At 41.0% G+C, this 24,734-nt stretch overlaps 2 protein-coding genes across 2 annotated transcripts; both read right to left on the reverse strand.

Moving 5' to 3' along the window:
* Positions 1–1,014: 1,014 nt before the first annotated feature.
* Positions 1,015–14,145, reverse strand: LOC121546113 (pyridoxal phosphate homeostasis protein-like). The gene is made up of 8 exons (XM_041857139.2): positions 14,031–14,145; positions 13,007–13,114; positions 11,813–11,848; positions 11,640–11,715; positions 11,308–11,448; positions 2,873–3,015; positions 2,649–2,747; positions 1,015–2,483 (listed from the first exon to the last, which is right to left on the reverse strand). Exons 1-8 carry the CDS (start codon positions 14,118–14,120, stop codon positions 2,334–2,336), a joined length of 843 nt encoding a protein of 280 aa, XP_041713073.1. The 5' UTR covers positions 14,121–14,145; the 3' UTR covers positions 1,015–2,333.
* A 1,096-nt stretch (positions 14,146–15,241) lies between these two features.
* Positions 15,242–24,029, reverse strand: snrpg (small nuclear ribonucleoprotein polypeptide G). Its single transcript, XM_041857140.2, has 4 exons — positions 23,918–24,029; positions 20,026–20,048; positions 15,771–15,895; positions 15,242–15,431 (listed from the first exon to the last, which is right to left on the reverse strand). Exons 1-4 carry the CDS (start codon positions 23,947–23,949, stop codon positions 15,381–15,383), a joined length of 231 nt encoding a protein of 76 aa, XP_041713074.1. The 5' UTR covers positions 23,950–24,029; the 3' UTR covers positions 15,242–15,380.
* Between the last annotated feature and the right edge of the window lie 705 nt (positions 24,030–24,734).

Genomic DNA, 24,734 nt, shown 5'->3' on the forward strand with positions numbered 1-24,734 from the left:
ACTTTTGATGTCATCGGGTAGAACTTTACTTAATTTTTTTTCTACAAAATGTAGAAATGTGCCGTTTCACATATGTTGACACTGGTATTGTGCTGGAGATAATTAATGAGGTTGACAAGTGGTAGAATTGCCCTTTAAAGGGGTAATCTGCAGCTGAGGGATGGGGCCGTTAAAAAAAAAAAAAAAAAAACTCACATTTTTAGACAGCTATAAATTCAAGGCCTGACCAACTATGAGATCAAAATGATAGTTTTAACCATGTTCTGAGGCTAGTGTTTGTTTACATTTACTTTGTTTACAAACACTGGAGTAAAACAAGCTTCTATTTTGGGTTCTGATGGGGTACGACAGAAACTAAACTCATGAGGCATTTATAAAAGTTATATTCTTCAAGAATCAATGGGTACATATTAGTTCTAAGTCTAAAAATGTATGTAGCAACTGCAGATTGCCCCTTTAAACCTGGGAAGCAAATTAATTGAGACCATCCAGTGTGTTATGTATTGTCCATTATTATTCAGTGATTTGAATTATTGTGATAAGGAGTAAGCAGCACCTGTGTCCATTTTGTTTTATTATGTCTACTGTTGTATAGTTTTTGTTTTATAAACTTTGTTGGACTGTACATATAAGCAGTGGCAAATGTACCCAAGTTAACTTTCATTTGTCACTTTGGACTAAGCAGTCACAGATCCGCATGACTAGTATTTTGTAGATCTTGGTCTTTCTGCAAACTGTACACTTTTGGTTTACACACTTGTATTTGGACTAGATTGTGATTTAGTCTACTAACATGATTGTAACATAGCTAATAATAGGGATATCTTAATGACTAACTTGTTCACACCCAAACAGCAGTTCACAAGCCGAATGGCATCCACATCCTTAGTTTCTGTTGAAGAGTATCATTCCAGGAAACATCATTATTTGTTTCTAGAGGTCCAAACAGACACGTTTTTTTTAAAAGACCAACTAAATCATTAAATCAGGTGTAAATTACATTTGAATGTTGTGAAAAAAAAAAAAAATGCCCATGATAAAATACCATGAAGTTATTCAAAACTGAACAAGGTTTAGGTTACAATCTAGATATCAGTAAGCTGCGAATACAATGTTTAATGACAATACTGTAGTGGTATGATGAGGAATAAAGTCACAAGGTCTTCATTTGTCATTATTAAGGGTTTTACTTTTGGTTGGCTGTCATTTCAATGTACTCAATAAAAATTGAAAAAGGATTTGATTCACATCTGTGGTTCTTTGTTTATATAACATTCATTTACATTTCCTGAATAGGGAAAAAATATAACAACAGTTATTTTCAATAAATATTTTATTGCTCGTCAGCTTCCTTAATATCAACTATAACCCTGTATCTTGTTTAAGTGAATGTTTAGCAATACAATTCACAATGTAAGCATTATCATCTTTAGTTATGGATTTAGTTTTACATTGATGGTAACTACAGCATCATTGTTCCATAATAACTATAGGGTAGAAATTCTCATAACAGAACAAACTAAACTATTTCCTCTTTGCATAGGTTAATTGTTCAATCTTTTAGTGCACCAACAAATAATTCAGACCAAATGAATCACGGACATCACACAAAATGAAATACTGCAACGTAAACATATGGTATGAATCGATCTTTACCTGCCGTTTTGTAATTTTGTTTATCAATTATAAAAAAACATCAAATATTTGACACCATACAAAACTATTTAATTTACTCACAATACCATATGTATGCACTCACTAACTAAGTCGCTCTGGATAAGAGCGTCTGCTAAATGACTAAAATGTAAAATATGTCATGATGGAGGGGGGGATATGATTTAATAAACATAAGTATTTTGCAAGAAAAATAGGACATTTTACCAATGTAAGATTCCCAATCACTGGGATATTGAACATGTTCATTCTAGGTTGTAAAAATATCAAATCATCAAAACATTTGCTTGTTTAGATATAAACTCGATCTCCGCTTGACTCTCCGAATGATCTCTATTTACGTTATCGTGTTAAACGGTATCTATTGAACCTAGGGTTGGCACAAGATCAAGATGGGAGGTCTGGAACGTCTTATATCCAATATCATCAATTGATTAATGAGAATCTATGTCTAATGTGAGAAGAAGTTTGTAATGTCAACTTAAAGATCGAACGCCATCCAAAAATGCTCAAATAAATGAACGGGCTCTGTAGAAAAGTACTATATCAACCAAAGACATCATTAAGACATACTGTGGAAGCTTGCTGTTGTTTTTTCCAGAAAATCTCATAAAATACTAAATCCTTTTCAGCCTGTGTGAGTGTAGGAAGGAGAAACATCACTGTTCTGTCAGAGTGAGACGCTCCATCTTCTTAGCTGCCTCTTCTGTCCGAACCTTTGACTTTTTCTCTGGACTGGGAGTGTTGGGATAATCCCTATTACCAAAAATAGTACTACCCACTCGCACGTTGGTTGAACCCACCTCAATCTAAAGGAGGAAATGAAAGAGGAGATATACCTCAGAAGGGTATAAACTTATAGAAACAGCATGAGCATTCGAGTAGTAATGGGTAGCCTAATCAATATCTGATCATTCAATATGTTAAGAACATATTGTGTTAGCAATTAACAAGGCTGAGACAGTGGAACTTACCGCGTGTTCAAAGTCAGTGGACATGCCCATACTAAGCTCAACATCCTCAAGCGGGAGCTGTAGACTGGTACACACTTCCTGTCGCCGACTCAGCAAAGCCTGGTTGGTGATGCACAACAGACGTAACACACACACACACACACACACACACACACACACACACCTATAGAGCTTTACCAAAATCTGTAAAATAAAAAATGAGGGTAATCATAACAGAAAAATACCTGAAAATCTGGGTTAGGACCATCAGCTAGGTCGTAGCCATAGCGACCAATGGTCATGAGTCCGGAGAAGTGTAGGGCAGAGCATTTGGATAAAATGTGTTTCACTGTGGTCACGGTCTCACCAGGAGGCAGTCCATGTTTACCTAGAGGCAATATACACAGTGTACAAAACATTAAGAACACCTGCTCTTTCCATGACAGACTGACCAGGTGAATCCAGGTGAAAGCTATGATCCCTTATTGATGTCAATTGCTAAATCCACTTCAAATCAGTGTAGATGAATGGGAGGAGACCGGTTAAAGAAGGATTTGTAAGCCTTGAGACATGGATTGTGTATGTGTGCCATTCAGAGGGTGAATGGGCAAGACAAAATATTTAACTGCCTTTGGGTATGGTAGTAAGTGCCAGGCGCACCAGTTTGTGTCAAGAACGGCAATGTTCTGTCTGTGTGTGTGTGTGTGTGTGTGAGAGAAGCAGGCTGACTTTATTGTCATAAGTCTTGCCCTGGATGCAGAACTGAGCGATTTCCGCTAGATGGGCCAGCTGCAAAGTCGAAATTGGCTAGATATACAAAAATATACACTACCGGTCAAAGGTTTTAGAACATTCAAGTTTTTTCTATATTTTTACTATTTTCTACATTGTAGAATAATAGTGAAGACATCAAAACTATGACATAACAAATATGGAATCATGTAGTAACCAAAAAAGTGTTAAACAAATAATAAATAAATAAATATTTGAGATTCTTCAAATAGCCACCCTTTGCCTTGATGACAGCTTTGCACACTCTTGGCATTCTCTCAACCAGCTTCAGCTGGAATGCTTTTCCAACATTCTTGAAGGAGTTCCCACATATGCTGAGCACTTGTTGGCTGCTTTTCCCTCACTCTGTGGTCCGACTCATCCCAAACGTCTCAATTTGGTTGAGGTCGGGGGATTGTGGAGGCCAGGTCATCTGATGCAGCACTCCATCACTCTCCTTCTTGGTAAAATAGCCCTTACACAGCCTGGAGGTGTGTTGGGTCATTGTCCTGTTGAAAAACAAATGATAGTCCCACTAAGCCCAAACCAGATGGGATGGCATATTGCTGCAGAATGCTGTGGTAGCCATGCTGGTTAAGTGTGCCTTGAATTCTAAATAAATCACAGACACTGTCACCAGCAAAGCACCCCCACACCATAACACCTCCTCCTCCATGCTTTACGGTGGGAAATACACATGTGGAGATCATCCGTTCACCCACACCGCGTCTCACAAAGACACGGCGGTTGGAACCAAAAATCTCCAATTTGGACTCCAGACCAAAGGACAAATTTCCACCGGTCTAACATCCATTGCTCGTGTTTCTTGGCCCAAGCAAGTCTCTTCTTATTATTGGTGTCCTTTAGTAGTGTTTTTTTTTGCAGCAATTCCACCATGAAGGCCTGATTCACACAGTCTCCTCTGAACAGTTGATGTTGAGATGTCTGTTACTTGAACTCTGTGAAGCATTTATTTGGGCTGCAATTTCTGAGGCTGTTAACTCTAATGAAGAAACTTTCAAAGTTATTGAAATGTTCCGTATTAAAGTAATGATGGACTGTCGTTTCTCTTTGCTTAATTGAGCTGTTCTTGCCATAATATGGACTTGGTCTTTTACCAAATAGGGCTATCTTCTGTATACCTTGTCACAACACAACTGATTGGCTCAAACCCATTAAGAAGGAAAGAAATTCCACAAATTAACTTTTAAGAAGGCACACCTGTTAATTGAAATGCCTTCCAGGTGACTACCTCACGAAGCTGGTTGAGAGAATGCCAAGAGTGTGCAAAGCTGTCATCAAGGCAAAGGGTGGCTATTTTAAGAATCTCAAATATAAGATATATTTTGATTTGTTTAACACTTTCTTGGTTACTACATGATTCCATATGTGTTATTTCATAGTTTGATGTCTTCACTATTATTCTACAATGTAAAAAATAGTAAAAATAAAGAAAAACCCTTGAATGAGTAGGTGTTCTAAGACTTTTGACTGGTAGTGTGTGTGTATATATATATATATACACAGTGGGGAAAAAAAGTATTTAGTCAGCCACCAATTGTGCAACTTCTCCCACTTAAAAAGATGAGAGAGGCCTGTAATTTTCATCATAGGTACACGTCAACTATGACAGACAAATTGAGAATTTTTTTCTCCAGAAAATCACATTGTAGGATTTTTTATGAATTTATTTGCAAATTATGGTGGAAAATAAGTATTTGGTCACCTACAAACAAGCAAGATTTCTGGCTCTCACAGACCTGTAACTTCTTCTTTAAGAGGCTCCTCTGCCCTCCACTCGTTACCTGTATTAATGGCACCTGTTTGAACTTGTTATCAGTATAAAAGACACCTGTCCACAACCTCAAACAGTCACACTCCAAACTCCACTATGGCCAAGACCAAAGAGCTGTCAAAGGACACCAGAAACAAAATTGTAGACCTGCACCAGGCTGGGAAGACTGAATCTGCAATAGGTAAGCAGCTTGGTTTGAAGAAATCAACTGTGGGAGCAATTATTAGGAAATGGAAGACATACAAGACCACTGATAATCTCCCTCGATCTGGGGCTCCACGCAAGATCTCACCCCGTGGGGTCAAAATGACCACAAGAACGGTGAGCAAAAAATCCCAGAACCACACGGGGGGACCTAGTGAATGTCCTGCAGAGAGCTGGGACCAAAGTAACAAAGCCTACCATCAGTAACACACTACGCCGCCAGGGACTCAAATCCTGCAGTGCCAGACGTGTCCCCCTGCTTAAGCCAGTACATGTCCAGGCCCGTCTGAAGTTTGCTAGAGTGCATTTGGATGATCCAGAAGAGGATTGGGAGAATGTCATATGGTCAGATGAAACCAAAATAGAACTTTTTTGGTAAAAACTCAACTCGTCGTGTTTGGAGGACAACGAATGCTGAGTTGCATCCAAAGAACACCATACCTACTGTGAAGCATGGGGGTGGAAACATCATGCTTTGGGGCTGTTTTTCTGCAAAGGGACCAGGACGACTGATCCGTGTAAAGGAAAGAATGAATGGGGCCATGTATCGTGAGATTTTGAGTGACAACCTCCTTCCATCAGCAAGGGCATTGAAGATGAAACGTGGCTGGGTCTTTCAGCATGACAATGATCCCAAACACACCGCCCGGGCAACGAAGGAGTGGCTTCAGTAAGAAGCATTTCAAGGTCCTGGAGTGGCCTAGCCAGTCTCCAGATCTCAACCCCATAGAAAATCTTTGGAGGGGAGTTGAAAGTCTGTGTTGCCCAGCGACAGCCCCAAAACATCACTGCTCTAGAGGAGATCTGCATGGAGGAATGGGCCAAAATACCAGCAACAGTGTGTGAAAACCTTGTGAAGACTTACAGAAAACGTTTGACCTGTGTCATTGCCAACAAAGGGTATATAACAAAGTATTGAGAAACTTTTGTTATTGACCAAATACTTATTTTCCACCATAATTTGCAAATAAATTCATAAAAAATCCTACAATGTGATTTTCTGGAGAAAAAAAATCTCAATTTGTCTGTCATAGTTGACGTGTACCTATGATGAAAATTACAGGCCTCTTCTTTTTAAGTGGTAGAACTTGCACAATTGGTGGCTGACTAAATACTATTTTTCCCCACTGTATATACACATACAGTGAGGGAAAAAAGTATTTGATCCCCTGCTGATTGTGTACGTTTTCCCACTGACAAAGACATGATCAGTCTATAATTTTAATGGTAGGTTTGTTTGAACAGTGAGAGACAGAATAACAACAACAAAATCCAGAAATACGCATGTCAAAAATGTTATAAATTGATTTGCATTTTAATGAGGGAAATAAGTATTTGACCCCTCTCAATCAGAAAGATTTCTGGCTCCCAGGTGTCTTTTATACACTCTTAAAGGGAGTGCTCCTAATCTCAGTTTGTTACCTGTATAAAAGACACCTGTCCACAGAAGCAATCAATCAATCAAGATTCCAAACTCTCCACCATGGCCAAGACTAAAGAGCTCTCCAAGGATATCAGGGACAAGATTGTAGACCTACACAAGGCTGGAATGGGCTACAAGACCATCGTCAAGCAGCTTGGTGAGAAGGTGACAACAGTTGGTGCGATTATTCACAAATGGAAGACACACAAAATAACTGTCAATCTTCCTCGGCCTGGGGCTCCATGCAAGATCTCACCTCATGGAGTTGCAATGATCATGAGAACGGTAAGGAATCAGCCCAGAACTACATGGGAGGATCTTGTCAATGATTTCAAGGCAGCTGGGACCATAGTCACCAAGAAAACAATTGGTAACACACTACGCTGTGAAGGACTGAAATCCTGCAGCGCCTGCAAGGTCCCCCTGCTCAAAAAAGCACATATTCAGGGCCGTCTGAAGTTTGCCAAAGAACATCTGAATGATTCAGAGGAGAATTGGGTGAAAGTGTTGTGGTCAGATGAGACCAAAATCGAGCTCTTTGGCATCAACTCAACTCGCCGTGTTTGGAGGAGGAGGAATGCTGCCTATGACCCCAAGAACACCATCCCCACCGTCAAATATGGAGGTGGAAACCTTATGCTTTGGGGGTGTTTTTCTGCTAAGGGGACAGGACAACTTCACCGCATCAAAGAGACGATGGACGGGGCCATGTACCGTCAAATCTTGGGTGAGAGCCTCCTTCCCTCAGCCAGGGCATTGAAAATGGGTCGTGGATGGGTTTTCCAGCATGACAATGACCCAAAACACACGGCCAAGGCAACGAAGGAGTGGCTCAAGAAGAAGCACATTTCAAGGTCCTGGAGTGGCCTAGCCAGTCTCCAGATCTTAACCCCATAGAACATCTTTGGAGGGAGTAGAAAGTCTGAGTTGCCAAACATCAACCCCAAAACATTAATGACTCTGGAGGAGATCTGCAAGGAGGAGTGGGACAAAATACCTCCTGAGATGTGTGAAAACCTTGTGAAGAACTTACAAGAAACTTTTGACCTGTGTGATTGCCAACAAAGGGTATATGCCACAAAATACTAGAAAGTCATGTTTTGCAGAGGGTCAAATACTTATTTTCCTCATTAAAATGCAAATAAATTTATAAAATTTTTGACAATGCGTTTTCTGGATTTTTTTGTTTTCTATTCTGTCTCTCATAGTTCAAGTAAACCTACCATTAAAATTATAGACTGATCATCTTTGTCAGTGGGCGAACGTACAAAATCAGCATGGCTGATCAAATACTTTTTTCCCCCACTGTATATTAAATGAGCTTTTTGTTCTTAATTTAAGGTTAGGGTAGGGGCATTAGGGTTAAGGTTAGGTTTAAAAATCAGATTTTATGACGTTGTGGCTGTGCCAGCTAGTGACCTCTCTGCAGAGCTGCCTCCAGTACATGAGTCATGCCAATAAATGCCAACCTGCGGGTTGAAACCGGTTCAGGAAACAGAACCGAAAACCGGAAAATAACTAAATTTGAGGAACAGAACCCGAACAGAAAACTAAAGTGATCTATACAGTTCCGGAACAGAACCGTTAATTTAAAAGCATGGGAACCGGTTAACATTTACATTTTAGTCATTTAGCAGACGCTCTTATCCAGAGCGACTTACAGTTAGTGAGTACATACATTATTTAATTTTTTTTTTCATACTGGCCCCCCGTGGGAATCGAACCCACAACCCTGGCGTTGCAAACGCCATGCTTTACCAACTGAGCTACATCCCTGCCAGCCATTCCCTCCCCTACCCTGGACGACGCTGGGCCAATTGTGCGCCGCCCCATGGGTCTCCCGGTCGCGGCCGGCTACGACAGAGCCTGGATTCGAACCAGGACCTCTAGTGGCACAGCTAGCACTGCGATGCAGTGCCTTAGACCACTGCGCCACTCGGGTTAATAACATTATTTTACGTTCTGGGCATTTCTTTCCAGTCCCACAAAAATCGCAACAAAGCGCCTATGCAAAGCACTCACTCTGTCACTCAGAAACGTATTCCAGTGTCTGCCTGCCAGTTGGAAATCTTTGCCAGTCGATGTGTGTGTGTATATGCTACCTGCCCCTCCCCACTGAAGCCTAGGTTATAATAGCCTACTGACAACATTACAAGTGTAATTCAGAAATTAGGGAGGGATGTTTCATTAGAGAAGAATGGATTGACTTTTTCAAATGCTATTTAAGGATACTATAGTTATCACGTTTCACATTGGATTTATTAACTAGAAAAAGGTAAGACATGTTTTTAATTCTAGTGCTGCTCTGCACACACAAGCTTGTTAGCTAGCTAGCATTTGCTCTGGTCCAACGTTAAACCAACTCAGAAGTTCAAAGACATTCAATGTTCCTCCATAGAAGCCGCTCCTCTGTAGGTACAGTGAGGGGAAAAAAGTATTTGATCCCCTGCTGATTTTGTACGTTTTCCCACTGACAAAGAAATGATCAGTCTATAATTTTAATGGTAGGTTTATTTGAACAGTGAGAGACAGAATAACAACAAAAAAATCCAGAAAAACGCATGTCAAAAATGTTATAAATTGATTTGCATTTTAATGAGGGAAATAAGTATTTGACCCCTCTGCAAAACATGACTTAGTACTTGGTGGCAAAACCCTTGTTGGCAATCACAGAGGTCAGACGTTTCTTGTAGTTGGCCACCAGGTTTGCACACATCTCAGCAGGGATTTTGTCCCACTCCTCTTTGCAGATCTTCTCCAAGTCATTAAGGTTTCGAGGCTGACGTTTGGCAACTCGAACCTTCAGCTCCCTCCACAGATTTTCTATGGGATTAAGGTCTGGAGACTGGCTAGGCCACTCCAGGACCTTAATGTGCTTCTTCTTGAGCCACTCCTTTGTTGCCTTGGCCGTGAGTTTTGGGTCATTGTCATGCTGGAATACCCATCCACTACCCATTTTCAATGCCCTGGCTGAGGGAAGGAGGTTCTCACCCAAGATTTGATGGTACATGGCCCCGTCCATCGTCCCTTTGATGCGGTGAAGTTGTCCTGTCCCCTTAGCAGAAAAACACCCCCATGTTTGACGGTGGAGATGGTGTTCTTCGGGTCATAGGCAGCATTCCTCCTCCTCCAAACACGGCGAGTTGAGTTGATGCCAAAGAGCTCAATTTTGGTCTCATCTGACCACAACACTTCCACCCAGTTCTCCTCTGAATCATTCAGATGTTCATTGGCAAACTTCAGACGGGCATGTATATGTGCTTTCTTGAGCAGGGGGACCTTGCGGGCGCTACAGGATTTCAGTCCTTCACGGCGTAGTGTGTTACCAATTGTTTTCTTGGTGACTATGGTCCCAGCTGCCTTGAGATCATTGACAAGATCCTCCTGTGTAGTTCTGGGCTGATTCTTCACCGTTCTCATGATCATTGCAACTCCACGAAGTGAGATCTTGCATGGAGCCCCAGGCCGAGGAAGATTGACAGTTCTTTTGTGTTTCTTCCATTTGCGAATAATCACACCAACTGTTGTCACCCTCTCACCAAGCTGCTTGGCGATGGTCTTGTAGCCCATTCCAGCCTTGTGTAGGTCTACAATCTTGTCCCTGACATCCTTGGAGAGCTCTTTGGTCTTGGCCATGTTGGAGAGTTTGGAATCTGATTGATTGATTGCTTCTGTGGACAGGTGTCTTTTATACAGGTAACAAACTGAGATTAGGAGCACTCCCTTTAAGAGTGTGCGCCTAATCTCAGCTCGTTACCTGTATAAAAGACACCTGGGAGCCAGAAATATTTCTGATTGAGAGGGGGTCAAATACTTATTTCCCTCATTAAAATGCAAATCAATTTATAACATTTTTGGCATGTGTTTTTCTGGATTTTTTTGTTGTTATTCTGTCTCTCACTGTTCAAATAAACCTACCATTAAAATTATAGACTGATCATTTCTTTGTCAGTGGGCAAACGTACAAAAACAGCAGGGGATCAAATACTTTATTCCCCCTCACTGTATAATTATTTGGGCCTAATTCAGATAGTGGGCCTAATTCACATAATGCAGGTAATAACAAGATGCCCAGCGCTTCAAGGCAAGCTTCCTCCATCCTCACCCTCAAAATTTCAGTTGCATCTCGCGCCCTACACTGTGACTGGCAGCACAGTGTGTGTGTTTGTCTTTCTATAGGATTAAACAATGCTGTTATGGCAAGAAAAAATCTTAATGACTTTCCTATACAGATTCAATTGCTTATCCGCGCCATAGCAAACTGCTCTATCCGCACTGATTGGTAATTTAATTTAATGTCGAGCTTAATGTAAAAATACATGTCTATTTCAGAGGTTTAAAAAGGAACAGAAAGGAATTTTATAAACCTGTACTTTTTTGGGGTTTGAACCGGTTCAGAACTTTATTTTGCTGGTCGGAACAGTGGAACGGAATGAAAAAAATTATAGTTCTGTTCAGAACAAAACGATTGGAAAATAAACACTTACTTTCCTCCCCACTGGTGTTGATCTGAACCATGATCTTTAACGTCTGCGTGCTAACTGTTCTCAACCGCTGCCAGGAGCTGTTTACCTTGTCGGCCAACTTGACAGAGTCCACTGTCTCCACCATAAACAGGTTTGGTACACCTGTGGGAAGTGTGTGAGTAGAGTTAAGATTTGCCAGTGCTACTAAAGGCTTCTATGGAATGGTGTTCAAAGCTTGCTTTTTGATAAAGCTTTGACAAAGACCAATGGGTATAGAGAGACATGCAAGTTGATGTTGACAGCTTTAGATATGGAGGCATAACATGTTGCACAAGAAGTGACATGTTACTCACCCAAAAGTTTGTTGACATTGTTCTTCTGTAAATGGCCAATAAAATGCCACTCAATTTCTGGGCATGATTCTAAAATCTAGATTAGGACAGAAATATTATTTTTATTGGTTGCTGGATAGAGAGACACATTACATAAAGTAAAGATTAATGTGACTTTAAACCTTTCAACAAACCTGAGGATTTGAAGCTTTATCCACAAGTTCATTCACCTACAAGTGAGGGGTAAAATGACAAAAAAAAGTCAAGCCGCAAAGATCTTACCACTACTAGTAAAGGTTTTATGTGATACTGTACATGTTCCTATCATAATAATAATATATATCATTTAGCAGATTTATTTTATCCAAAGCGACTTAATCACGCGTGCATTGATTATACGTACGGGTGGTCCCGGAAATCAAACCCACTATCCTGGCATTAAAAGCGCCATTCTCTACCAACTGAGCTCCTTGCCCTTGATCACGACTCTCAGTTCCATTACATTACACAAGACTCATTGAACGAAGACGTCTTCTGTACAGGAGGGTGTTTTGTAAAGAGCCCCGACGCTCAATCTGAACATTAACACGCGTTGCTTGCGGTACTGGAAGCATAAGGACCTTATCTTACATATCAACAATAAATAATTTTCTAAAATCAAAAAGGTTAAATTGATACACACCTTGATAGGGTTCCCACTTGGCTACATATCCATGTTACAGCGCTTGTTTACGGAAAAAGACGGAAGACAAGAGGCGACCACCTGTGCTAATTAGCTATCTAGCATGCTCCGGACACCTGTGTGGAAGTGTAACTCAGGAAGTGTAGAGGAAGTGTAGTTTCATCGGATGGAGGCACCCATAGCTGTATGGATCTGTAACTGCTACAGTAAGTATCTTTATTATTTGAAGGATTCTATCTCGCTGATGAAAGATAAGGGCCATATGTTTCGAGTGATGATTATTGACTGAGCTACAGAGGACCATGCTCTACCAACTGAACTACAGAGGACCATGCTCTACCAACTGAACTACAGAGGACCATGCTCTACCAACTGAACTACAGATGACCATGCTCTACCAACTGAACTACAGAGGACCATGCTCTACCAACTGAACTACAGGAGACCATGCTCTACCAACTGAACTACAGAGGACCATGCTCTACCAACTGAACTACAGAGGACCATGCTCTACCAACTGAACTACAGAGGACCAGCTCTACTAACTGAACTACAGAGGACCATGCTCTACCAACTGAACTACAGAGGACCATGTTCTACCAACTGAACTACAGAGGACCATGCTCTACCAACTGAACTACAGAGGACCATGCTCTACCAACTGAACTACAGATGACCAGTGTACAATACTCAGTACAACACTCACATAGTTTTCACCAAAGTTGCGATGTCCTTTTCGGTAAGCCTCGATCACCATGTCAGGTGGTTTCGTCTTACTTACAGCTACCAGGCGGGGCGGCACCGCAGGCAACGTCTTGGATGGAAGAGGAGGGGGGGTTAACGAAGAGCAATAACATATATTGTAAATAAATGAATGATAAAAGTGTGTCACATCTTGGATAAACCTGAACCCCAGCCGACATCTGAGGCTCATTCAGGAAGGCATATTGGGGACACAATACAGAACATAAATATTTTGTGTAGAGCAGGTATGCCTCTGTCATGTAGAAAACGGAATTGTGTTAGCTCTTTTGGCAACGTTTAGAACATTGTGCTCTCCTTAACACAACCCAGATACGCTGTCCAAATCAGTGGTCCAAATGGAATTATTTTAGCCTGCTGGCATTTCCTTACAACCAATATGACAGAAATCTGAAAGGGTTTTCTTTGTCTGTCCCCATATTATTATGTGCGCAACAGTGAATTTGCCAGATTAATTGAATGAACCCTGGCTGGAATTGACAGTTGCTCCATCTAATTTCTGTGTATGTGTGGTCTGATATGTCAACTGGAGTCTATCAATTTCTAGTATACCTACTGTTTTCAATGGTGGTGGGATGGTTTCAATTGAACCAATCAAAACGTTAATTCACTTACGAAACAGGAGTGAACGGAAGTTGATGGAAACATTTTTTTGGCAACGTTTATGAAACATTGTTGACGTTACCATCAAAATTATTAAAGCACCAGCAGATTAGCAAATCGTCTAGAACCATCCACGCGCAAACTGGTTGCATGCAGCGTGCGCCTTTAAAGAGAGTTTGCCGTAAAATAATTAGTATGTAGCAAAATAATGTGCATGTTATGGTGTGCTGTCTCAATCCAAAGGTTGGTGTTTTGCCTTTCATAACTGGTCCACCGACACTCAAACGATAAGACCATTTCGCACGACATTACTGTCTAAAGTAGATACACTGGTTCTTCCCAAGATAATACTGCACTTGATTTACCTTGAGGCGACGTGCCGCGGCTTGATTTACCCTGTCTACCACCGCTTGCAACGCTTTTCCAACCTCCTCCGACATTCCTACTTTCCACATACCCTCAATACACCGACTGTGCGTAAGCAACACCAACGTGATCAACCTGTCAAAATAAAAGTCCTATTTCATAGAAAGCCTGTGTGAGGCGAGAGGGCGACGCCTTGTGTTGACTGTTGATAAACCATTCCGTGTCCATTCAATCTAGTGTACACTATCTAGCTGTGTGTGTGTTGAATTAGGGCAGTTATTTACTAGTGGATAATCTACCTAACTATAAATTGCCTTTAGAGGGATACTTCTTATCTATTTCCCCAGGCAGATGAACGTATGGATAGGGCACTGCACGGCATGAATGTTAAACCCGAGCCCTACCATGACGTTCAGGGCCAGGCCCGACTGCATCTGCCGAATTTAAGGCCCGGCCCGAAACCAGAAATAATTTACTCCGTTAGTAAATCCATTACGGCGGCTCTGGGTCTGTGAGTATCAATATAGCAATGCTGGCTCCGCTTGGGCTCCTCTGCTCAATGACGAGACATGAGAGCAGTTTGCTACTTTTCGTCATCAAGGAACGTTATTTTCTGTGTAATTATCTCTCCTGTTTTATATTTGACTTCCCTTCTGAGATTTATCTTAGTCAGATATAACTGTATTGCGCAGCTGAGCAGCAAATGGCTCAGCTTCAAAATGTTAGTAATCAATTTAGTGATACCCGAGCTCTGCCCATACACTAATTATTGATGAAAAAACGTCCCCTACCCAATGCATAATGTCGGGCTCGGTTCGAGTAACAGAGCTCTACTTGTGGATACCATTTGTATGTCTCTGCGTGCAGTTTGGAGGAAGTTGCTAACTAGTGTTAGCGTAATGACTGGAAGTCTATGGTAACTGCTAGCATGCTAGTACATACAAAAGACTTCCAGTCATTGCTCGAACACTAGTTAGCATTGGCTCGCGAAACGTACTCTAACTTCCTTCATACTGGAGACAGAGACATAAAAATGGTATCCACGAGTTCATCTGACTCTGGGGAGGTAGATAAAGGGCCTCATAGCCAAATCCCAAAGTATCCCTTTTAAATGTAACTTCTAATAAAAGGCTATGTATGCACACCTTGTCAAGAATAAATCAATCAAGTGCTTGAAACATGTAGAGCTAAAAACACAATTACGCAAAAATAAAGAAAACAAATATCCAAGTTTATTCACAAGATTTCACAATTCAAAACATTTCCAAATGAAACATCTGTTTAAATGTATCAGAAAAAAACGGTCCATTATTCCACTTTCTTGAAGCCGATTCTGCCATCCCAACCCCTCATACTCTCTCAAGGGCCTCCAACATGATGATACTGTTTCCTCGGATTACCTACAGATAGTTAAAATAAAATAAAAAGAAATGGCATAATTCATTGATTTACGTGCAACAACAACAAAAAAAAAGGTATGTGGTGACATTGATGAAGGGCGGCAGGTAGCTTAGTGGGTAAGAGCGTTGTGCCAGTAACCGAAAGGTCGCTGGTTCTAATCCCCGAGCCGACTAGGTGAAAAATCTGTCGATGTGCCCTTGAGCAAGGCACTTAACCCTAATTGCTCCTGTAAGTCGCTCTGGATAAGAGCGTCTGCTAAATGACCAAAAAAAAAAAAAAAAAAAATGAATAAAAGCTAAATGTGTCTGTCCCCAGAGGTAGTGTAGCGTGATACTGACCACCATGCCTATCGTGGTCTGTAGTCCCCCAGGGGCCATCTCCAAGCAGTCATCCATCACCAAGTTCATGAAGGGGTCAAACCCTCGCAGGACTCCTTGGACCTGCCTGCCACCGTTCAGCTTCACTGAGGGACAAGATGTACAACTGTAAGAACAATAAGACAGGGTTCCCCGATTTTCATTGTTAGCCACAAGACTAAAAACACCAGGGAATGAGCTCAGTGATTTTTAATTTTAAGAAATCTGTTCCCAAGTATTCCCATGCATATGAGACGCGTAATGGTATACCAATGTAAGCAAGGCTTGGAATTATATTTTAGTCAAACATCTGTTTGGGCTTCTTGCAGTCTACAAATGATTTTTAATTATAAACTGGGTGGCTCGAGCCCTGAATGCTGATTGGTTGACAGCCGTGGTATATCAGACCGTATACCACGGGTATGACAAAATATTTATTTTTACTGCTCTAATTACGTTGGTAACCAGTTTATAATAGCAATAAGGCACCTCAGGGGTTTGTGGTATATGGCCAATATACCACAGCTAAGGGCTGAATCCAAGCCCTCCGCGTTGCGCATAAGAACAGCCCTTAGCCGTGGTATATTGGCCATATACCACACCTCTCGGGCCTTATTGCTTAATTATGTTCCGGCCCCCCGACCATCCACTCAAGAAAAATAAAAGATGATCCCTGCAATAACGCAAAACAAGTTGGACACTTTTCATTTCAGTCCTTCACCTCCCTGACCAAGGCCTTCTCCCCCGATTGCTCAGTTTGGCCGTGCGGCCAGCTCTAGGAAGTGTCTTGGTGGTTCCAAACTTATTCCATTTAAGAATGATGGAGGCCACTGTGTTCTTGGGGACCTTCAATGCTGCAGACATTTTTTGCTACCCTTCCCCAGTTCTGTGCCTCGACACAATGCTGTCTCGGAGCTCTACAGACAATTCCTTCGACCTCATGGCTTGGTTTTTGCTCTGACATGCACTGTCAACTGTGGGACCTTATATAGACAGGTGTGTGCCTTTCCAAATCATGTCCAATCAATTGAATTACCACAGGTGGACTCCAATCAAGTTGTAGAAACATCAAGGATGATCAAAGGAAACAGGATGCACCGGAGCTCAATTTCGAGTCTCATAGCAAAGGGTCTGAATACTTATGTAAATAAGGTATGTTTTTACTTTTTTTTTTTATACAATTGCAAGAATTTCTAAAACCTGTTTTTGCTTTGTTATTATGGGGTATTGTGTAGATTGATGAGAAAAAAACAATTTAATCTATTTTAGAATAAGGCTTTAACTTAACAAAATGTGGAAAGTCAAGGGGTCTGAATACTTTCTGAATGCACTGCATCAAATTAACGTTTTAGCGACTAAGTCGCTTTGGATAAAAGCGTCTGCTAAATGGCATATTATTTATTATTATTTAGCGCGATGTTCCAAATGCCTGTATCGCAAGAATCTAGTTTTTAAAAATGTTTTTATGAGCGTTTGTTTCTCTGGTCTCCTTTGCTCCTTCTGTGCACCTTCCCACTCGCACACAGACACCATGCTCCTCACAACTACAAAGATCACTTCTTCCTCTCTGACAAGCAGTTTCAACTTGCTACTTGGTATCGTTAGATTCCCCTTCTAACGATACCCTTATGTCTCAACTGCCAACATTTTTAACAGAGCAGACACTTAAAAACGTGAGTATCAAGTAACATGATTGTGTTAAATTAATGTTCAGTTTGTCGCGCACGGCATTGCGGCTAGCAGCATTTTAGCCACATGCTGTTGTGCTAGCTGTCTTGTTTGTGTTTTCTAAATGTGCAATGAGCATCAAAAGACTAATTTATATAAGAAATGGACAACTCGTTCTCATTCTGATCAATAAGCATCTTATCCAGGTAGGCCACTTGATTTCAACATCTAAACAAAGTGAACAGGCTATGTTGATTCATTACAGTTCAACTGTTCTACCTTGTTAGCAAGCAAATAGATCCAAGTAGGCTAGACTTCAAATATAACAGATTAGCTGGCTACTCACTAGCATGTGGACTTGTGCTAGAGAGATTGTTTATGAGAAGTGTTAATGTTCTATGGGGAGGCAGGTAGCTTAGTGGTTAAGAGCGTTGTGCCAGTAACCGAAAGGTCGCTGGTTCTAATCCCCGAGCCCACTAGGTGAAAAATCTGTCGATGTGCCCTTGAGCAAGGCACTTAACCCTAATTGCTCCTGTAAGTCGCTCTGGATAAGAGCGTCTGCTAAATGACCAATTATTATTATTATTATTTATAATGCCTGGTACCAGAAATTAGTCATTGTTATAGTTCTGGTAAAATGTGTAACAAAAAGGGTATTTTCATAGACTTGAAAGCCAGATCAGTGATTGCAAAAAGCAGGTTAAACCTGGGGTTGCGTTAACACAGGATTTTGCGTTTTTCAACCAGAAAAGGCAGATCTAAAATGCTTCTTATTGTACATTCTGCTCGGCTTCAGTCAGGGTTCGCTCCAAATCATGAATGTAAAAGGACACATTTAGTTCTTCAGTTGCACCTCTCCACTCGGATGAAATATCTTATCCTTGCTCTTATCATTGGATCACCAGACTGATGTGTAGGCAATCTTTTCTCCAGTACTCTCCTCCGGTAGCAAAACATTAGGAAATGTAGCTGGCTACATTCTTTCTGTGATAAACAATAGAAATATGACGGCCTGTTCCCTTTAGTTTTTTTCCGGCACTGAGCAGATTTCAGATCTGCTGAGCGCAAACTTCAATCAAAAACAATGGAGAAAATGCATCCCATAACATTTTAACATGGAAATGGCTGTTCTATCATTCAGCCTACAGTAGCAGCCAATGTGTGGTGTTCAATGTGGGCCTACATTCCATGAGACTTTTGAATGCAGGGCTTGACATTAACCTGTTTATCCACTTGTCCTTCAGACAAGGAGGTGACTGAAAATGTTGTGTTTGATGCAAGAAACCACTTTACAAAATAAAATCCATTATTATTCCCATACCATTATTACAGAGAATCAGACAAATTATGGTACCCTCTGCCTATTGGCTACTTAGCTTATTCAAGCCTGTCTCAAAATAAATCACTGCCCCTTTAAGACAAGAAAAGCACTTCACCTGACTTGCTTTTCAAAGAGGTCTAGAAAAGTACATGTTTTGTGCTCTTGTAGGAAGCTATCACTCCCCCATTACTGACTAGAAATGATCTATAACTGGGTCTAGTAACTCGCTACTAGCAAAGGATATGAATAAATGTTCACACGTGGCTACACGCAGCTCTCGCTTTGATCTCAAAACAAGCGCTTCTACTCACGACCGCTCATGGTGTAAACACAGTCCAGTTCAGAGTGAATGGCACAGATCCATATATGGCAACGGTCTATTTGCATATAGGCCTACTGCAGCTCTGATTGGTTATGCCCCACTGGTCTGTGTAGAATCCTACTCCGATGCGTTGTGCCTACAACAAAATCTCACGCTTCACCATTTGGCATTTAGATGTAAGAATCTGGGATTGGCGGATGCCAGGAGAACTCTACCTGCCCAATGCGTAGTTACTGTAAAGTTTGGTGGAGGAGTAATAATTGTCTGGGATGTTTTTCATGGTTCGAGCTAGGTCCCTTAGTTCCAGTGAAGGGATATCTTAACGCTACAGCATACAATGACATTCTAGACGATTCTGTGCTTCCAACTTTGTGGCCACTGTTTGGGGACGTCCCTTTCCTGTTTCAGCATGACAATGCCCCCGTGCACAAAGCGAGGTCCATACAGAAATGGTTTGTCAAGATCGGTGTGGAAGAACTTGACTGGCCTGCACAGAGCCCTGACCTCAACCCCATCGAACACTTTTGGGATGAATTGGAATGCCGACTGCGAGCCAGGCGTAATCGTCTAACATCAGTGCCCAACATCACTAATGCTCTTGTGGCTGAATGGAAGCAAGACCCCGCAGCAATGTTCCAACATCTAGTGGAAAGCCTTCCCAGAAGAGTGGAGGCTGTTATAGCAGCAAAGGGGGGGACCAACTCTATATTAATGCCCATGATGTTGGAATCAGATGTTGGACAAGCAGGTGTCCACATACGTTTGGTCATAAATTGAGAAAAAAAATCTAGATATGATTTTTAGGCCACATTATCCAGCCCTAATTGGGTTTGTCAACATTATGCAATCAGAGTCTCTGCACCCAAAGAGATGAGGTTTGTCCATTCAACTCAGCAGAACCATGGATATTCAGAATCAGTACTCACACGAAAGCTTCTTGTCCATGAACCTGAAATGAAAAAAAAAAACATGTTATTATTAGTTGCTAAATAAAGATTGCTACACCACAAATTGTATGGCTATACCAGAGAGGGTTTGGCTGTGCATGTGTGTACCAGGCTAGCTCTGGTCCACGCGCATACGTCTGATTTGCACTACGAGCTGCATGCGCGTGGACCTGGACCAGAACTAGTTTTGTCGGTAAAGCATCAAAAGTTTGTTGAAATTACCCTTTTTACACAAGAGATCCATATAGCACGTTGGGGACAGAATGTACACTGGCTACCCTTCTATATTGCACACCGTTTAGGTTTGTCCATTTTTCATCTCACACGGTTTTACATGAATATTTTAAATGTTTTTTATTTATTTCAATAGTTCCCTGGTCATGTGACCTACCACCCTAAAAAACATGCTCTAGATTGTCCGTTCACTATGCCTTCATATCACACACTGTTGTTTTTCTACTTTCATCTAACGCTATTAGACTTAAATATGCAAGCGTGGGACCCAGTAGGTGTGGACATTGCTGCACAGTGGACACCCACACTCGGAAGTCATTTGGGGGGGAAAAAGAGAGTATATGCTACTTGTATTATTCTCCTGTAAATGGTGTAGAATGGGGCATAAAGGAAATTACCGCTACTAGATTATGCTGATAAGGAAAACAGCATACAGTTTTGGCCTGTGTATTAATTTGCCTATAACTAATCAGAATTCTATTATGTTTACATAAAAAAAAAAGAGACTACTTCAAAATGAGAAGATCCTGCCATGGAAAAGACGTCTGGGAGGACATAAAGTGGAAAGGAGGGGAAATAACTCCCACCATGCAGCAGGACACCTTCAGCTGAGGGGTCTTTGTAATGCAGGTTTGATAGTTATATTTTCAATAATGAATGGTTAGCTGTTATGTGACAATTAGGTCAAAAACTCCATTTTCTTTTTTGGTGTAGATGGCCAAGGAAGTTGCACAGAACTTCCAACATCACCTCCCAAATGGATATAGAACCTTCACAAAAACACATGGAGCAACTGCGAAAATAAATGGCTGAGGATAAACTAAAAATGTCTGTTATGTAAATGACATTTTATTCAAAGTAAATGTCAGTTCTTTATTTTTTTATGTAGTTGTGTGGGACAACCATATGTTCAGTTCATGCCTATGATTTCCGAGTTCAACAAAGCCAACAACTGCTTCATGTGTGCCACTGATAAAGAACCTGGATGTGGCCCAGATACTGACTGGGTTAGTAACTTTATGTAACATGTTTATAATCTTTTGACAACAGTGTAAGACAATTTATGATATAACACAATGGATGGCTAATTTGTCATACTGCATTGATATTTTGATATTTATAATGTGTTACGCTTTGTTCCGTTTTAGATTGAATGTTTTGCATGCCAACAGTTGTTCCATGTGCTGTGCCTAGGGATGAATACAAAATAGTTCAACAGAGTGAAGAACACATTTTACATTTACATTTTAGTCATTTAGCAGACGCTCTTATCCAGAGCGACTTACGGTTAGTGCATACATTTGTGCATAGTGCATTAATTTTTTCATACCCCCTGTGGGAATCGAACCCACAACCCTGGCGTTGCAAACGCCATGCTCTATCAACTGAGCTACATCCCTGCCGGCCATTCCCTCCCCTACCCTGGACGACGCTGGGCCAATTGTGTGCCACCCCATGGGTCTCCCGGTCACGGCCGGCTACAACAGAGCCTGGATTCGAACCAGGATCTCTAGTGGCACAGCTAGCACTGCCTTAGACCACTGCGCCACTGGAAGTGCTGTCTTTGTTGTTGAACATGTATGCTAAACCCCATCCACGCTGAAGAGGCTCTGAAATTTACATCAACCAGGGATAAAAGAGAAAGTTAACACTGAAATGTTTTGTAATTATTTGAAGTAAACTGTCTGTTGACATGTTGGAAAAGTTTAAAGGTCTACAATGTGTGTTTAATTTGTCAATATTCAATTTTAATTCATTGATTATCTGGCCACCATTATTGTGGTTACATGTTCAGTGTATGTATTGACCAGTGAACCCACTGCAGCCTACCTTCCTATCCGTGCAGTTCACTCTCCATCCCTGCTTTGGACAATGAATAAAGTGACTCTCGTACTTTGCCCTTTTCCTTTATGGTTGATATTAACGACGAAAGGAGATATTCTCTTTCTCTCTCCTATTGTGTTCCGCTGTTAAATACTTTAGCAAAATAAAGACTTAAGGAAAGGGAAAATAAGTACTCAGAACTACCAATTATTATGGATAAACATTAAAGAAAAGAGAGTAAACAAAACACTGGACTGAACCCCCTAATTGTCAATCTAATATTCTAATATGTACAACAATATAGAAGATACATAAGAGGTTACGCAATATGGGTATATATCCACTGCACACTTCTTAGGTGTGTAACTGACATGACCAAGGAGCTATTGAAATTCAAAACTATGAAAAATGTACGTAACACCGCATGAGATGAAAATGGACAAACAAAAATGTGCAATATAGAAGGGTAGTCAGTGGACATTCTGAACCTTGTTTGAAAATGTATGCACTCACTAACTGTAAGTCGCTCTGGGTAAGCTCCTGAGTGGCGCAGTGGTCTAAGGCACTGCATCGCAGTGCTAACTGTGTCACTAGAGATCCTGGTTCGAATCCAGGCTCTGTCGCAGCCGGCCGCGACCGGGAGACTCATGGGCGGCGCACAATTGGCCCAGCGTCGTCCAGGGTAGGGGAGGGAATGGCCAGAAGGGATGTAGCTCAGTTGATAGAGCATGGCGTTTGCAACGCCAGGGTTGTGGGTTTGATTTCCCACGGGGGGGCAGTATATAAAAAAAAAAAGATGTATTCACTAACTGTAAGTCGCTCTGGATAAGAGCGTCTGCTAAATGACTAAAATGTAAATGTAAAATGTAAATGACTAAAAATGTAAAAGTAAAGGTCAGTAGGTCACATGACCAGAGAGCTATTGAAATTTGAAAGAATGAAAAACAGGAAAATTCATGTAAAATCACCTGAGATGAAAATGGACAAACAAAGGGTTGTGCTACATATAAGGCTACTCAGTGGAGATTCTGAAAGTAATTTGAGGGTTGTAAGTCATATGACTAAGGAGCTATTGAAATTTGAAACTTTTCAAACAAAAGGGTGTGCAATGTGTAGATCCACTGAGTGTACATTATGAACCTTGTTTGAGGTGTGTGGTTCACATGACCAAGGCTCTATTGAATTAAAACAATTATAATACATAGTTTAAAATAGTGCGAGATGTAAATCAACAAAAAAAGTGTATGCAATATGTGTCTCTGCCATCTGGTTAGCTAGAACCCGTTTTGAAAGTTTTAGGAGTAATGGTTAAAGAGCTTTTAAAATTTGAAAAATTAGATGTCACTATGTTGACGGTCCCTACTGCTGTTGGTGGACGTAAGGAAAACTACAGGCGAATATCCAACCTCAATCTGTCTTTACCTCGGTCATTTTAATGCGACAGAGCGCAGAGGCAACTCGTTGTTGTCGAGCGATGGAACAGAGCTAGCCCGCCACAAGCTTGGTCAACCTGAGAACCCAACTGTTCAAATCGCTTTCGTTCATAATACTGACACTTTTAATGATATTCGTGCATCAATTCAATGTCAATGATTGCATGGTTTAGTTATCTAACCGTTTAATTCAATAGCTAGCTATACATTTTACTAGCCACAACAGCGTTAGCTAGCTACCGACTACGGGTGGCTTTGTGCTAGCGCGTAGTTACCTATGCTAGCTTGCTAGCCACAGTATATACAATGAACAGCGAAATATTAGCGATTAAACTGGATCGAAGATTAAATATCTCTATATATACTTTTTTTCAACTCACTTTTTCAACTCTGGTGGGTGTGCTTTACTCATGTTTCTTCTTTTTGTTGTGGACCTTCAGTTCGTAAGACTTGCTTCTGTGAAAAAAGCGGAAAGCATGTACGAGCAGAGCCGGAAAACGTCTTCTTCTATGATATAATAGCGGTCCGCAAACAAACGTTAAAGGTGCATGCCGCCACCTACTGTGCTGGAGGTTGTGGTCAATGTAACCCATTAGCTCCACATTTCTAAATCCTCCTACCCAACTCCGTACTTCTAAAAAAAATTACTAAATAAAAGAGCCCAATTAACTTTTAAAAGACCCTCGCCCATCCCCAAATTCCCGTCCAAACCCCCCCCAACTTCCTCTAACATAAACGGGCATGTCACCGCTCTACTGTATGGGAGTAGATCATTGAAGAGTGGATGTACTGCATCTTGCTTTTTTTTTCTCTTCACATAAATTGCAGAACTACCTTGACAGAAAAGTTTTGTTCGAAATGTGTGCCTATTTACTGTGCCATATAAAATTTCTCACTCTCCATAAATCAGAATTATTTGTTGATTTGAGGGTAGTTTCACAATCTGCATCAGTGTAAAAATGTGCCATGTAAATCAACAAATCACATTTTAGAATGCAGGGCAGTGCCAAATCTGAACAACTCTGCAAGCCCAAGATCTTTTCTTATGTTGTAATGGATATCGTATATATAGATAGTATAGTATTGTGTCTATTGAATAATGTAGCAATATTTTATTCTGTAACAAGATCAATGGAGTAAACACAAAACATCTTAATGGGAGAATCCTTTTAATGAGGTATGTTCTAAGAAAAGGTT

The sequence above is a fragment of the Coregonus clupeaformis genome, chromosome 30, assembly GCF_020615455.1.
Source record: "Coregonus clupeaformis isolate EN_2021a chromosome 30, ASM2061545v1, whole genome shotgun sequence".
NCBI classification, from domain to species: Eukaryota; Metazoa; Chordata; class Actinopteri; order Salmoniformes; family Salmonidae; genus Coregonus; species Coregonus clupeaformis.